At 35.2% G+C, this 17,499-nt stretch overlaps 1 protein-coding gene across 3 annotated transcripts in view; it reads right to left on the bottom strand.

Moving 5' to 3' along the window:
* LOC119774425 (voltage-dependent T-type calcium channel subunit alpha-1H-like) overlaps positions 1-17,499 on the bottom strand; it is a 163,049-nt gene that overhangs the window by 47,674 nt on the left and 97,876 nt on the right. For all 3 annotated transcript variants that reach the window (XM_038271941.1, XM_038271939.1, XM_038271940.1), the window contains 8 exons: positions 16,280-16,604; positions 13,110-13,202; positions 9,963-10,201; positions 9,008-9,528; positions 5,508-5,674; positions 5,156-5,350; positions 956-1,107; positions 653-838 (listed from right to left, as the gene is read on the bottom strand). In XM_038271941.1, coding sequence (XP_038127869.1) covers positions 653-838; positions 956-1,107; positions 5,156-5,350; positions 5,508-5,674; positions 9,008-9,528; positions 9,963-10,201; positions 13,110-13,202; positions 16,280-16,604 — 1,878 coding nt within the window. The remainder of the gene's footprint in view (positions 1-652; positions 839-955; positions 1,108-5,155; positions 5,351-5,507; positions 5,675-9,007; positions 9,529-9,962; positions 10,202-13,109; positions 13,203-16,279; positions 16,605-17,499) is intronic.

Below are 17,499 nucleotides of genomic sequence, written 5' to 3'. Positions count from 1 at the left end.
ACCTGCTCCATGAGGAAATCAGGAACAAGTAAGCACAAAAAAAGTGAGAAAAACACTTAAAAAACACATTTGGGGGAATTAAGTGATGTTTTAAGTACAAATTGAAGATATCAAGCACTTTGGTAAGCACTACCTTCTGTAATTCTAAGCAAATTCTCTAGTCTGTATAAGATAATGATTAATTTCAAAATCTGTTGTCTTGACTGATGGGTATTTAATAAATATACATTATGAAGTGTAATTTAAAGAGTTTTAAAGAGATTTACTTTTTGTGTTTTCTTACTTGATTGAATGATATTCACTTTTTTGGTACATGCTATATTAAGTTTGAGAACCAGTGAACTAGAAAATCTATAGATGGTTAAAGGTTTCGTTTATGTGTATTTGAGGGAGAGACTAAGATCTAATGTGGTGTTATATGAAATATTTGTGACACTAGGATCAAATTCTTTGTTAACTAGGAAAATTCCAATATCTTGCTGGAAACTCTTGTTTTAAATGTGTCCAGTACATTTTGTTTAAAAATGTCCTTTTTTTCATTACCACGGGTAAGAACACAATTCTCTAAGTCTCAATATGTTTACAGGATGAAAGCAATGACATTTTATAGACAAGCAAGTAGGAGGTGCAGCGGATTTTTCCATTTTTGCACCTGAAAGTGAAGATGAAAAGCATCAGCAGCATGCAGAAGGTGGCCACATTGTCCATGGTCTTCATCAACACCACCAGCTGCCTCCTCAGGGCAGGTAGAAAGCGTACGAGCTTCAGCACTCGCAACAGGCGAAAAGTCCGCAGGACTGACAAACCTCCATCCGCTTGACCAATTATCTCCCACACACTAAGAAACATAAACATAAAACAATCCCATCTCCAAATTGAACAGGCTAGTATTTTCACAGCTGGAGTTTTTTTTTTTTTTACTGTTATTTGAAAAGATATTATGGAATAACCTTACCTTATGATGACAATAATGCTGTCAAAGATGTTGTAAGGGTTTCGAATGTATCCAAACAAACCGAAAGCCAGAAGCATGAAGCCCATCTCCAGCACAAACATGCTGGTGAAAACAATGTTACTAATCTCCAACACATCCGTCAGTTCTTCAGGCTGTAGGGTGAGAAAAACAAAGTGAGATTAAAAGAAAAAAGACGACTCAGGAGGAGAAAACAATTCACACAAAAACATAAACAAATGAAAAAAAAGCAAATCTTCACTGTTTTATTCCTGAACTATGGAACCCATGAAGCATTATCAATCAAATTCAGAGCCACGGTCAGGCCCAATCAATCAAATGGGACCAAGGGCGTTGATCTATCACTGCTGATCTACCTCCCTCGCCACATAGAACCTTCATTGATCCAGAAAAGATTTAACTGACCCCCCTCTGCTCCTTATAAAGCTTGTAATAAATTCTTTTACGATAAAATCAGCATTTTTTGTCCCCTGCTAAAAGCCTTGTGGTATCACCAAAATATGAACATATATTTCAGAATCCAGTAGTAGCATTTCTTTGCGTTAGTAAAGTTAAAACGTAGATACATGTAATAAAAAAATTAGAATTCAATTGCATGAGATAAAAGATGTGATATCAAACTAATCATGGGATTAAATACATTAAATAAAATCTATGTAATCTGTTAAAAATTGGAGAAACAAGCTCTTTTTTATGTATAGGTATAACCTCAATACAAATAGATCAGACTGATTAAATACATTGCAGTTAGAAAAATAAACTGAATAGCATTAATTTGGTCAACTTTAAAAAGATCAACACTATGTATTGAGAAACCCCTCAAAAGTATATTTGGGGGGAAAAAATCTTTCAGGAAATATTGTAGAATATCCTTAAAACTCAAACTCTGCTTTTGAACTTAATAAAAATACAGTGAATACCGGTAATGTTTAAAAACTTTAAAGACAATCAATATAGTTACTTCAGTTGGTGATTTTTCAAAAACATATCTATACTATACGATCTAAATGTTTTCCTTAATGAAAATAAATTTAAAATGTAAACAAATTGTTTAAAGCAGTTTACACTGAAAAAATATTTTGAACAGAAAACCTTTGGCTGGAATTTCTGTTACATTATTCTATCTTTTCTTTCTCAGCTGGACAGTATAATGATCATTAAAACAGGCCTAATGCAATTCCAAAGATTTACATGTAATGAATAATTATGACTCCCCCAAATTACTTAATCTTTCTCAATCATAAATTATTTAACTTTGTTTTCTGCTGCAAAGTGGGTGAAGCCCCCAAGCCAAGGGTTCAGAGCTTCATCTAATGTCACGCAAGGGAGACTCATTAAAAAATATTACTTTTCTTTTCATGTGGGGATCAACAGACCACTGTTGATGCTGCATCCAGACCAGTGCCCCAGAAAAGCACATGGAAAATGGTTAAAATTAAAGCTGAAGGGATCCATTTACAAAAATCCTATTATCACATGAATTCAGTTAATTCTTGTCCTATGGGTGATTTTGTTCCTTCATTACCCTGCACTATATTTCATGCATTTAACCGGCTTTAAATGTTATATTAGCTGTATGGATCTGTGCAGCATTATGAGTTTTGTGCTACAGAGCATATATAGCATTAGGGTTTCACCTAAATCTGAGTTCACTACAAACAAAACAGAATCAAAAGAAAGATTAGGGATTTGCATGATTTAACTTTCCACAATGATTTGATAATGTTTTGTATAATTTGCTTATCTGAGTCTTACTTTCTCTCTATAACAGTAGAACTAAACCCTCTGTTGCTTTCTAAATATTGACGATTTGATTCCTTTACCTTATGGTGATCTGCTTTATGATAAAAATATTCAAAAGCCTGCTTAAAAAAGCCACTGCGAATGGATTTTGAATTAGAAGTCCACTTTACAGTGTATTGACAGATACTATGGCTTACACAGTGGGTCAAATCAATACAAAATGGCTAAAAAGGCACCACCATGAGAGCTGAAGAGAAAATGACATACACTATTAATGCTTGGATAGTTTTGCTGATTTTGTCTCATCGAGAACTACACACAATAGTCACACACAATATTATTTAAAAGAGCTGGAATAGTTTAAGACAGAATTTTTTTTTTACATTGTTGAGTTTTTTATTGTCATTCATGCATATAGCTTAATTTAACACAATTTTATTAGTCCTACCAATATTATTAAGTGATCTCAGGTACTGTCTCTCTTCTTTTTATTAGACAATTGAGTCCTTACACAACAGTGTTTCTAAATAAAATACTGTTAACAGCGTACAACAGAGGAGACCTTGTTGAGAGCGCTGAATACAACTCTCAGCGTGACCTTGCCTTTCGGATATATTTTGAAGTCCCAACGAGACGAGAGATTCACACCCACACATGCAGCTTCTCTTGCATTGCAAACACTGATGATGATCATCATGTATTTGGATTTTATGGGACCAGAACCACTACGTACATCAGTCTAAAACAGAGTAAAGACAGTTGTAGTATTGAAACTCATGTTGATTTTGATGTTAAATATATTCATTTTAAAGTTATTGTAAAGTAAATGTGAAGTCACAATTCTTAAGACACTATATTTTATGTTTAAATTTAAAAGTCATTGAATATGTCATTAAAAAAAAAAATTTTCCCATATTTTTTTTGTTTTTAATGTGGTCATACAATAATACCATTATAAAGCGATTCTATCCATAAACAGATTATATCCCCCATTAAAACTTATTTATAGATCCTAAAATGGCATTTTGTATATATTTTGCATTGTGAGGTTTCCAAGAATGGTTTAAAGAAGACGTTTACAAGACAATACCAAAATCTCATAATATTATTCATGTAACATGGGTCTCAAGAAGAGCTGTCTTGTAGCTTTATTGTCACCTTATCTGCTGAAGACATTGTAAGGTAATATTATAAGCATAGGTTAAAATAATTGAAGTGCAGTATTATCCTGTACAATGTTTGAGACTGATTTTGAAGTAAAAAATATGTTAGACTTTTCAGATGCTATCTGCTAACACTTGTAAAGAAACACGATTATACAGTAGTACCCATTCAAAATTACCCTTCCCAGTCAAACGTCAGCCGAATGTGACTCACAGCAAAATCTTATTAGACTTCTAACCACTGGCCTTCTCCTGGCCATGCATTATTTTTACTCTGACACCCTTTCACTGAATTACAGGGTCTGACCAGGAGATGACGCTTCTACTTAGATATTAATGTCCACAAATCATGACAGAATATTTTAGTACAAAGATTGATGTTTAAAAAGGAATTGCAGGGGACCAGCCAAGGGCCCATCAGGGAAAGTGGGGAAATTTTGAATGGCTACGACCGTAAGTCCAGGGCTAGGGGCAACAAATGCCGGGGTTAAGACATAAACCAAAACAAACCAACAATAAAAAAATCCTGCTGTCTGTATTTTTTAATTAGCAAGTTTTTTAAGGATTTATTTATTTTCTAAAACCTATTAGGTTAAAAAGAACTTTTGCAAATAGTTTGTTCCAATGACAAAATTGTAATAAAAAAAAAATAAAAAAAATCCAAGTTTGACTCAGTCTAAACAGAACCATAATTCGCTCATGGTGAACCATCAGTTCAAGGTCTTCTACATTCATGCACACATACACCCTTAGGCTGAGAAAAATTGGCTAGGAGTCACAAATGGGGGGTTTATCAGCGCCAAAGTGAGAAGGAACTCATAAATTACACTTCACTGTGTATATCTGGATGTAGTATTGCCCTTAAAAGGCAACGGCTCACCCAGTCTCTCCCCATGTTTACACCACAGAGATACAAGTGCAGACACTTTGCCAGGAGAGAAAATCGGAGGAGACTGAGGCAAGGACAGCAAAGAGGAGAAAAGAAATGAGGACACGTCTGAGAACCCAAAGTATCCAGATCTTTGCCAGAAAAATAAAGAAGGAACATAAGCCAGGAGCCTGTGATGCTAACTTAGTCTGGATGTGTTTTTATGTATGAGAAATGGAAAATCTTTTTTTATTTTCTGTAAAGCACTTCGGTTAACAAAATTCTTCTTTTTAGGTTTCTTTTAGGTGGTTAAGTGTTCTGTACACCCAATCTGTAAAATAGCATTCTCAGACATCCAAATGCAATTTAAAGAAAATATGATGCGTACAACTTCAGTGTTAATCTTACCTGTTCATGGTACTCTATTCCCATGCTGAGGGTATTGACGAGGATGGCAATCATAATTCCCCGGTTGAAGTATTTACTTTCAACAATTCTCCTCAATTTTTCCCTAAAGTCCTTCCAGGCCCGAAACACTCCGTTTTTGTATTCCACAACTTCACACCGTCGAAACCGACGTCGCAGTCCTCTTAGATCACACCCCTGAGAATTGAGATTTGACCACATCAACACATTTCAGTTTTTACTGATCTTTCAAATGTACATGAACCAATAATTACAAATATAAGCTTATGGGCCAGAAATGAACACATATTTTGTTTTAAACTATAATTCGAGCAGATTAAGGACTATTTCTGACCTGTTGAAAGTCATGTAGTCCATCTGCCTCTGCTTTACCCCCTTCCAGGTCTCCCAGTTCCAGTTCCAGGGTCTCTAGACTGCGGGCACACATAGGGCAGCTAAGCAACTCCAAAAGCAGAGGGCTGGGCACCACGCCTGCCAGCTGAAAAAGCAGTTTCTGACGACCTTCAGGAAAACAGTGATAGAAAAGGTCAGAAATCTCCGGAAAGCATGTTTCTGGCTGTTTTCATTTTGTTGTCTTTTTGGTTTTATGTATCATTTTGCAATTGAGAAGTGTTGGCTTGGCTAATAATGGCATTTTTAAAGTTAAGTTCTGTGCTCTAAGTTGGTAAACTCACTTTTCTAACCTCAGTTTATCACTGTTAATGGTTAGATGTTGATGCATGTTTATTTAGGGCAGTCTGTGCTGGCATAAGTCAGGATATAATTGTACCTTTACCTACATTTCTCTGATAAAAACAAAAAAATATCTGGACTGAATTGATCTGTTTCAAGTCTGAGGAGATTATCTTAACTTTAGTACATAAATGGTGTACTTGATGGTAAGTCTATTTTAACAAAGTGAGCTTGCCAAGTACAAATCTCTCATTAACTTGGACATCCCAAATATCCATATGAAAATGGCTACCTATGGTGTTTAAAATAATTATAGTTTTTTGTTTTCCTTGTTTTACACTGGAGAAATGTTGCTTTAGGAAGACAACCAAGACTTACTGATTAAAGCTAATAGATCAACGACTGATAAATCAAAAATAACTAGTTATTAAGCAAAGTAACTAAGCATTTACATATCAAAATCTAAACTCACAATGAATTTGAATGCCTTTTTTGTTATGGGCTTTTTTTAATACAACTGGGAGTACAATTATTAAATATAGAACGTTTAATATTAAACATCAATACCTCCAGTTTAGAAATATTCATTGGCTGTGCAGATTTGCCCTCCCTTCACGTCTCTCCTCTCTGTTTGAGCCCCCATTGCATACATAACACCCGCCCACTTTACATCCACTCAACAAATCATAGGCCTGTATCACATCTGCTGCTTCTTCCCTGCACTGAAAGATCTTTCTCCTTGCAACAGAGAAAGTGCCTTTATGAAAAGTTGCTCCGATTGATCGAGTTACAGTAAAGTGCCAATTTGGATTGCAAGCAAAGTTACCGCGTTAAGTAATCAATTAGATTACTTTGTTACTGAAAAAATAACTCTGTTACCACGGATGTTATTATGTAACACTGTTACACCTAACACTGCTAGAAAATCAGTTATTATTACCACAAGTCTGAGAAAAAGAAAAGGTATATTTGATTTGGGTTGCAAGAATTTCACAATTACATTATTTTGCTGTATATATCATAAGATATATTGATATTTTCTATAACCTAAACATGACAGTCATATCAGAACAATATAAAAAACAGACCTTGCAAAGACAAAAGAACAGAGGAGATACAGTAAGTGAACTTTTGCACACAAAAATAAAAGGTTGGTTGGTTTCCACCAAGAGCCTGCAGACACTAGCCGTCACAGTTAGTACTGCAAGCTCACCTTTCATCATCAGTCTGGCTTACTGCTCTTACCTGCTGTTCTCTGACGGCAGACTTAAAATAAGACTAGAGAAAATGCAAAGCACACCATAAGCAGAGCTTAACGAGTGGAAACATCAGCGATTTAAAAGCAGCTTAAACAGCAGGTAATTTTCTCTAGGATGCTGCCTGACATCTAAAGGGATAAAATGTGTGAGGATAATGTGGTACACATTTCAGAGTATTTTCTTACTATAACTGTTGTAAAGTGATTGATTGCTCCATTTTTTATTAAATATCTTTAAAGACTGTGCATATTTTCAGAGATTATGGATCCAATAATACTTACTCATTAATTTTAGAACATTAATGCGTGAAATATTTGTTTATATATAAAAAAAAAACATTTTGTTTTTAACATACTTCAGAGGACAGGCTGTGCTTGTGTGCAGGACACATTCACCAAAATCTAGGATGCTTTAATGCAATTACACTATGAGGTTTATTACCAATGAGTGACCTAGCTCTGACACCTATTAACAACAGGGCTACAAAAGAAATCTGACTTGCTGAAAGAGATGTAATCTATGAACCTTTTTTCCCTATGTTTTCTTTATGCATCTGCATCTCGTTGTTTGACCCAGCTTAAAAATCCCACCATGGAGGCAAACTTTCAGAATTTAACCATTTTCTCGACTGATCCCTGATTAAATAATGGTTGTGCTACATGAGCTTTGGTTTTGTGTCTCTCATCAACTGAGGTTGCATCAAACATTTGGGAATTAGGATTTTCACTAAAAACAACACATTATATTTGGATCGACACATGGCCTTTATAAGCAACTCATCTTACAGTGCGAAGGAAAGAGTGGCTACCAAGAAGGAAATAATTGGTCCTATGAGGTTTTTAAAACTAATTAATTCCATGTCAGTCAAGTATTGTGCATTTACAACTCTATTCTCCATAAAAGGCAGACTGGAAACTGGGAAATACAAATGTTAAATCACTTTCACTACAATTCATATATCCTTGAAAATAGTTATAATTATGTAAAAAAAAAAGGGGCTAAAATCAGTACAACCTATGGTGTATTTTAGCTCCTCATTTTACTGGCTTTAGCCTTTATCACTAATGCTCCACTTAAAAGTATCACATGCCACGTCTCTTCTCTGCCAGGCACCAATCTATGTGCACTTAATTATGTTTAGAGTGTCAGCAGCGTGAAAATGAGCTTGCATATCTAAAGTGGGGGTCGTCACTGGCAGTCTCACCCCATTAGGACAGAAGAGACGAATCTATCATCCTGCTTTTGCCTTTGAAAATGTTATTATGTAACACACAAGAGCTGTTCTCCATCTTTCTCTCTCTGTCTTTCATGCTGTCTCCCGAATTAACTTGTTATTAATTAATAATTTCTCTCTTTGCATTCATCTCTTGCTTTGTCCCACTGGATAGCACATATTTCATACTACATGCTTCTTGTTTGAAGCTCTTCTGAATCATCATTTATTTTTTTGCAGATACCCTTGCATACCTGTCAGTGTTGACACTGCTTTGCACTGTCTAATTTCCCAACTCTGTGACACTCTCCCCAGACTATGTTGACCCACTCTATCCAAGCTCTTTATCCCACTCTCTGAACTGATCACTGTAACACTGGACAAATGGATTTCCTGTCACAGCTCTAAGTGCTGCTTAAGACACATGAAGAAGCATGCATTCTACCTCTGGTCGAGCTCAGGGAGAGGGCAGACAAACTTTTAAAAGATATTGAAACACAAAATGGGGATAGGTGCCATAGCTACGATATGGGACACTTTACAAAGGAATTTATGACAAAAAAAATGCTATTCAAAATCTGGCCAGTTGGTCTAATACATGGTTATAATGTGACAAAAAAAACTTAGGTAGTGATAAAATTCCTTGCAAGGCATAAAAAGTCTCTGCATTGTGTGTTATGATTTTCTTACTGTGCTGTCCCATTAGCTGGTAAAGCTTGCTCAGGGCTTCTGTGTGCTCAGACGCTGGATGGTTCAATGGATGTTGCTCTGGAATGCGCCCGCACTGCTTCGAGTGAGGGGGCGGCGTCTTACTACTGTAGCTGCACACAAAAGATGGCAGAATGGTAGGATAGTTCATCCCCCCGTTTAGTTGCCCAAGCAGGGCACCCATTCCCTGAGAGACATCAGGAGGATTATCGCCGTTTGTACTTTCTCTTGTAACAGAAAGAGACGTCATCTCCAACTCATCCCCTCTTTTAACACGGCCTTCCCGATCCGTGTGCTCAGCAGTTGTGGTGTTGATTGTGTGCTGTCCACCGTTGCTGAGACGACAGTGTTGGTGTTGATGGTGCTGCAGGAGGTTATGAATTGGCCTCAGCCATAATGCTGTGCCAGGTCCTGAACCCCTGCTGGAACCTTGGCCATGTCCGTTCCCACCACCATTACTGCCAATTCCACCGCCATTAGGGTTCACCTTTTTACGCCTTTTGCTTAAAAAAAAAAGAGACAGAAATAATTATTGATCACAGACATGCATTCTTCAATAGTACTAACTGCTGAAAAATACAAAGTGTTAAATGCTAAAGACAAAATACATTAGATTCAATAAAACTGAATTCAACAACAAAGTATTTTTGACGCCTATTTGGCAAAGTAGATGGAGTCACTTTTTTCAGAATTGGAGATTGGGTCATCAAGACAAACACAGATAATTTAGTATTATCCAAGTTTTTATATAACGAGGATTCTCTGTCTTTGTCAAACTAAACCAAACCTCTTTGTTGTACTCTTAGAAAGTGAGCTAAGAACCAATACCAGCACCAGTTTTGGAAACTACTAAAATAATTTTGGCACTTTATAAATCAAATTAATGCCATTTAGAAATGGAAAGGATAAATCTCAGCAGGACTCAGCCTACTCATACCTGTGCCATCCATAGTACATTCTCTGCAGCCTGCGCCTGAACTTCCTGTAAAGATGACTGATATATCGTAGCATCTCCTCATAGCATGAGCCTGGCTCACTGTAACTGGCTAGAGTTGAATCATTAGACAAGTAGCGAGCACGTTGCTCCCTCATCAAGGCGTTTTCTCTTTGCTTTGTCTCAGAAAACTGGGTGGCGATGACCACGAGGCACAAATTTATCATGAAGAAAGAGCCCACCTGGTTAAAAAAGAACAAATAAAACAATTAAGACCAACTACGAATATACAAAACTAGAAGAACAACTTCAAGACCTTTACGAATAAAATCAAATTTAAGACATCTTAGAATTGTCACAATTCTTATTTAAAATAACACAGTTTGCCCCACTATATACTTTACACTTGTTGTGATTTTCACTTCCATGTCTTAGACAGTATAACAGTTTCTATAAAATGATTTGATATTATAATTATGATTTGATTTTGAAAAGCTATTCAGATTATTGAAAAGGTATTTCCTCTTCTTAAGAAATAATTATTATCAGCGATTAAACCACAGTTTTTGGTAAAGTTACTATCCAAACCCAGGATCTAATTACTGCCTGGCCCTTTGAATCCAGATGACATTTAAACAGAAACTGTCTCACACGATTGAGTAGCCTAAAATTTATTTTAAAAAAAGGGTTCCCTTATTTACCATCTAAAAAAGAAATCAAGAAATGATAAGAAAGAAATCAGTCAAAAAATCAGTCAATAAAAAGATTTCAAAGTTCTTTTTAAGTTATTGTGGCTCAAACAAACCACAGAGAAAGAACAGCAATGAATGAAGAAGACATGGAATTGTGGCAAAGCTTCTGGAAAAGCAATGCTAAAAATGTCAAAGGAAGAACCACCCTACTAAAATTACTAAAGACTTTTTGTCTCTTGTTTTTCGGTTATTCTGTTGAGCTCTCATTATGTAGTTCCATCTTTTCTTAATGTTATTTACAGTAAGTTAATTTTGCCATTTTTGTATTTTGCTCTTGGCCATTTCGTCTTCCCAACACCAAATATGTTTCTCATTCCTTTGCAGTTTGTATATCAAATGTTAGGCTTATGGGGGCTTCAAGGTTTAGAACTTCTAAATATGCAAATTTTAGTAGAAGGGGATTATGATAGAAAGGAAGTTTACCTGCTCACTTTAAAAGGGTTATTCTAAATTCTCTAAAACAGAGCTGAAATGCAACACAAATGTATATTCAGTTGCTTCTGATGTAAACATGTGCTTAATGTTGTTTCCCTTCAGAGCTCTAACCATTTGTCTTAATAATCCCTTGCCCGTCTGTATTTTTCTCTGCAAATTGTCTGCCGTTTCTTTCTTGCAATATACATCAATATCCTCTTTAGCCATTCTCTAATTTGATAGACACAGATAACTACCTCCATGCCAATTTTTTCATCATCTCTGTGTTATATTTAAATCTATTCAGCCTTCTGTGTCCATCCTTATCTCCCTTATAAATGTAGGGTGCCTTACAAATGACTTCATACACTTTTTTTAGGCTTTGTCACACTAAAAGAGCAAACTTCAGTGTTTTATGAGACTTATAAGCCTGCCTTTTAGCCCTCTTTCAGGTGAAAGATATACATGAGCAATAAGCTCAAACACCCACTCAGCCCCTTTTTAGAGAAGTCTGACTCTACCTTACTACAGCTACTGAACACCTCACATTATCTCACATTATATAGATTATCTTGTATATGTTGAAATATATGTTCTTGCTACTCTCCCATGTGCCCTCTCACAGTACTAGTCTTAAAAGAGCATTTGCTACTTTCTTCTGACCTACTTTACTTTTTGTCATAACAACTTCCATCAGCATCAGCAGTGCTTCTTCTCGGCATGAAACCAAACGGCTGCCATTCAGAATCGACTACAAGGCAGAAATTGGAGCTGTCCATCCAAAGTTCTCCACCTTTTAAAGGATAACTCACAACCCATTTATTTTTTCTCAGGTACATTTTTCAGATCTATGGATAATAATTATTAACCCTTATCAGTACATGTGGTGAAGTATTTTTAGTATTTTAATACTTATCTTAAAATAACTTGCTAAAAAGGGATTCATTGAAATTTTATAATAATATCGTAATGCTTGGACTAAATAGGACCATCTAGTTTTTTTTTTTAGGTAATGTTGAGGTAAAATGATGTTGATTTATTTTTAAAATGTAAAAAGAAGTTATCCTGGATATAAAATTGGCGTGAACTGATCATAATTGAAATGAACTGAAAAATGTTTTGTTCAATTTTAGAGTATAAATTCAAATCAAACAGAACTGAATTGAAGCAAGTTTATTATAGATAAGTAAATGAGGGAGAATAACTGAAATAAATCAGACAGAATTAAGTAGTTTTTAATTAAATTAAATAGAAATTATGTAAAAAGTTTTTATCTGAGTTGAAGTGAATTTAGCAAATTTCTGTTTATTAAACGAAACGAATTTGATCACAAGGCACATTAAAGAGACAATTCAGTCAGATCATACAGTCAGATAAATTCAGTGTGAGGGGACAGCAATCCCCTCACACCAAGCATGCTTGTAGCAGCAGTGGAGAGGAAAACTCCCTTTTAACAGGAAGAAACCTCTAGCAGAACTAGGCTCAGTGTGAGCGGCGATCTGCTGAGGCCGACTGGGGTTCAAGGAGACATAAGCAGACAAACAGAAAGAAGCAGAGATACGAAAGGTAACTTTTAAACAGCTCCAGAAGTGGCCCTTCGAGCACAACTATATTAATTGCAAAAATGAACTACTGTACGATAAAATGAGTTGTATAAATCTTGAAAATAATTGAACAGAGTTAACTTGAAATCCATTCATCTGATTAATCAGATGATTGTGCGTTGAGATGATCTGAACTGACAAGCAGTTTTAGCATCTATTTAGCCCAGTTAGACCCATTATTTCAATATTTAATTAAAAGTTGGAAAACAATGTTGTCTAAAGTTAGTCACCAGTTGCAACAGCACTTTCTTATTGTTTCTTTTTTTTGTATCCCAAAAGTTAAGCCACATCTTTTAACAGAGAGTTAAATATGCAATATAGTGGGGCATATCTATTGATACATTTAGATATTTTTCATAAGATATAAAGGTGGTACTTACAATAATGAGCAGTATAAAATATATAAAATTGTAGAAGGAGTGAGCATCCATGACGTAATACATGATGTCCACCCATCCTTCCAGTGTGATGACCTGTTAACAACAAGAGGACAATGTGATATAAATATCATATACATGATTTAATAAGCTACAATATATTATTTTAATAGCAGGAGAAGCATTTCTCAGAAAAAGAAAAAACTGAAGACAAGCTTACAAGACCTTTCAAACCCTTTTGTGTGCATATGTGTTTGTGCCTGTGGACTGTAGAAACTCTTTCATGTACTGTAGCGTGTATGCTAATGAGCAAGTAAGATGTTGAAAGCATCGAGTCAGCTTAGCCACACTAGAAACACATTTGAATCTCAATTTTGACACCTTAGGCCGAAACTTACATGGCAAACTGGAAGAACATGCATAACAGCAGAGCAGTGTACAAGAAGAACATAAAAACACAAATCGAAAAGCAAGTATTAGTAAATATCTACATAACTAAAATAAAGCAAATAAACAAAGAACAGAACACGAGAAAAATCTAATAATAATTAAACATCAATGGAGGCAATTGGATTATAATAAACAACCAAAATCTTCCAAATAAATAATAAAGAAAGGACCAAAGAAAAAAGCCCTGCAAACACTATCAGCATGCTAATTTGTATATGAAGTCACGATCTATAGTTTTATAACGACATGTATAATCACATTTATTGGTCACTGGCAGAGGTGAGTAGGGTATCCACAAAAAAAATTACCCAAGTTAGAGTAGCACTACTTTAACCTTGTTTTTTAACTTAAAAGCAGAAAGGAGTCATCCAAAAAATTACTAAAGAGCAAATAAAAAGTTTTCGGTAAAATGTACTTAAGTTGTTGGATTACAACATCTAATTTAATGTTTTAAAGTTACACTGTTTATGTTTATGTGTAAATTTTATTATTTTAAAATATAGAATTAACTAAAAAAATGTAGATAATCACTAAGAAATTTGTGCATCTGTGCAATGCATCATTTTTTAAACTTGATCTTATACTAACCTTCAAAATCTATACAGCTGGTATTGCTTATGTTAGGAAATGATACAGAATTCCTATTTACTATTTACCGTATAATTACCTGATTTCCAATAGCTTAAGTATCTTGTGGCAGGTGAGGTAAACAGAAGATTAGTAGGAGTATTAATACTCTCACAAGAATATCACTTAAATGAAAGTAAAAAGTAAAGATAAGAATAACTATTCATTAAAGTTATATTTTTAATAAAAGTTTTTCAACTAAATCTAACTGAGTATATGTCATTTTAAACTTCCCATCTCTGGACACTACAAATGTACATTACATTGAAATGTGACCTCTGCATTTAGGCCATCCTTTAGAGAGCAGTCGGCAGCTTGAAGCCCATCTTGGGTAAAGGGTTTTGCTCAGGGAACCAGAGTGGAAGGCTCTGGGGTTTGAACCAGGCACAGTACTTGCAACCTCCTCAGAATGCAATCCACCACTTCACTTTTAACTCTTAATTAAATAGAATATTTATAAGTAAATAAGGAAAAGCTTAGGTTTGGATTTAAAAAACATATTATGAAATGTTTAAATGTTTAGTTGGTTCAGTTTTTTCTTATTAATAGCAAACCTATATGAGACTGCTTATATAAATATAACAACCCTGGGAGATACCAATGGTTTCTTTTTGGATTAAACTGACCAATAATGCTCCTAAAACATAACTGGCAAAAATATATAAGTTAATCATCCACAATAATTTCCTATACTGGGCTATAATTCCCCTGCTCTTCTAAATCTTCCATCTCTGTTTAGGATATTTTGTATAATTTATCTCCTTTTTTTCCTGCTGTTTACTTTTACACTCATAAAAACATGTAAGACATGTCTTGACATTTTTATGTTTAATATATTTTTCAATTTACTTTTAGAACAGGTACGGAAACAAGAGTGTTCTAATCATATGTATATCTCTATCTTCATATACTCTCCTTATCTCCCTATTCTCTGCTTTTAAATTGCAGTGCTAAAAAAGCTGATTCCCATATAAATCATAAAAGCTAGAAAATAACTAGTATGAATTGCAAGATTACAAGTTTAGGAAATTGTTACATGTTGAAAACATTATTTTCCTATTCATGTACAAGTGATTCAGTTCATTGGGCTGAGAGATGTGCCATTTATATAATTTTACTCAACATCCACAAAGCACTCTGATAATTGCTTAAAGGGAATCTTGAAATTTTAAACCTTCCCTGTGATGCTTGTGTTATATTTTATGAGTATTAATGGAATCCAAAAGTAGTCTCATCCTGGTTGGGAATGTCTGTGTACTGTAGCATGCAGAGGACCAAAACGCATATTTTGGTACATGTCCCCTGCACGAGACATTTACCAAAACATGCGTTTTGGTCCTCTGCATGCTACAGTACACAGACATTCGTCAAGCACTAGGACCAAGTGGAAAACCCCAGCTCAAGCTGAAGCCAGCTTCCCTGAATTTAGACTGCCCACAAGCTCCTCTTTGGCCCACTGTCTTTTCTTGTGTGATTGGTGGTCAAACACACTGTAGTTAGTTAAATTAAATAAAAACTTGCGTCTCCCCACTACTGAAATCAAAATTTCGTACATGCTTCAGTACAGCTGATTATGATGATTGCAGTTCAGCAAAAGGCTGTTAATCAGCAATCAATGGAAACTGAAGCAGTGCTGAAGCAGGAAAAACTTTTAAAACAGCCTCCCACAAAGACAGACTTGACATGCCTGCATAACATATTTGCCCATAGGTGACTTTAACAGGCTTTAAAAAAAAAGCACGACACATGACTTTTAAATGTCTAAATGTTTCAAAAATAGAATTGCAGCAAAAAAGTCTGAGTAAACAGCTGTATTAAAAAGTCCACATGATCACATGCTTTCCAAAAGAAAAAATGTTATCCCAAAAGACTTAAATTAGGTTTACTAAGGCGTATGTAACAAAGAGTCAAAGCACATTGGAAGAAAAGCCACATATATCGCTGTGATGTACGGTAGGTAAAATTGCAAGAGAAAGGTAAAATACAAACATCAGCAGTACAGCACAGTGTAAGTTTATAGACTGCAATGAGGAAAAGACTTTCATCGTGTCTGAGTACTTTTTACAATTACATTAGGAATGTATTTTGTTTCTCACCTGGAATATAGCTATCCATGCGTAGCCAATATTGTCAAAGTTAACTGCTCCCTTATGGGGGTTGAGGTCCCCTGGGCGGCAGACGTTGTAGTACTGGTTCCAGTTAACACAGCTGCTATTGCTCGTCCCACCTGCTCCAGGTGGTGAACCAATGAGAGAAGAACTGTGATGGGGAGCAGGTAACGAGCAATCCTCTCCTCTCTGGTTAAAGGGCGGTACATTATGGCAGCGCAGCATCCCGTTCTCTCTGGGAGCAGAGCAGATAAATGGGCTGTCTTCACCTTCCTCAGACATGTAGTATGGGTTTATGGAGAGGTTGTAAAGCCTGTGTGGAAAAGAATAATAAAAACATTTAAAAAGTGAATGTGTTAATATATCATACAGACAGCTGATTTGGGCAAAAATATATATATATGGAGTTTAATTGCCTGTCTCATTATAAATGTATGTAACTTTTACCTCTAGTATTGAAACCAAAACAAATTTTGATGTGAACATTTCCCTGGTGTGCCTAATGGAACTGGAAACCATCTTATTGGCATTAGTTATTAATTTATTTGTTATTTCCACACTTATGTGCGAGTTCTTCCCCAATTATAAGTGTACCTTAGGCAAAATATTCTAATATAATTGTGCAGAGATAGTGGACTTTAGTGTATGTACTACCTAATAAAATTAGCTTTAACTTTGTCAGCTTAGCTAGACAGTGTTATCAGTGTCATTAATTTTTTAAGTCTCATCATGGATTCTTAATTGGTTTTCGGTTTGAACTACCAGCGAGTTATTTTAACCATGAATATGTTCAGACCATTTATTTGTAGCTCTGAGTGAATGCTTGCAGGGCATAGATTTTCTGGTGTAAATAAGAATCTGTCCCCAGGATGAACAAACATGTACAGTCAGTGAATGCACAGATAAGTAGGAATTTATATTCTCCCATGAGGTATTCCTCTATCCCATAATATATTTTGCAGCATCTAATCATTGTTATAGAGGATGACATTAAATATTGCACTAGGAGGGTAAAAATCACCACCTAAATATTGTTGTTAAAATGTAACATTGAGGTAAAGGTGAAATTCCCAACATAATTTTTTTTCTTTAAGTTTTTCTTTTCTAGTTTGACTTAAAGGAAAGGTCTGGTCAGCAAGGAATAACTTCTGTGCATAGTGCACTGGTCGTTGCCATCATGGATAATAGTGTGTTGTGACAAACATCAG

Source organism: Cyprinodon tularosa, unplaced genomic scaffold, assembly GCF_016077235.1.
Source record: "Cyprinodon tularosa strain WSP-4 unplaced genomic scaffold, ASM1607723v1 ctg811, whole genome shotgun sequence".
NCBI classification, from domain to species: domain Eukaryota; kingdom Metazoa; phylum Chordata; class Actinopteri; order Cyprinodontiformes; family Cyprinodontidae; genus Cyprinodon; species Cyprinodon tularosa.
This window is presented reverse-complemented; position numbering and strand designations above follow the sequence as displayed.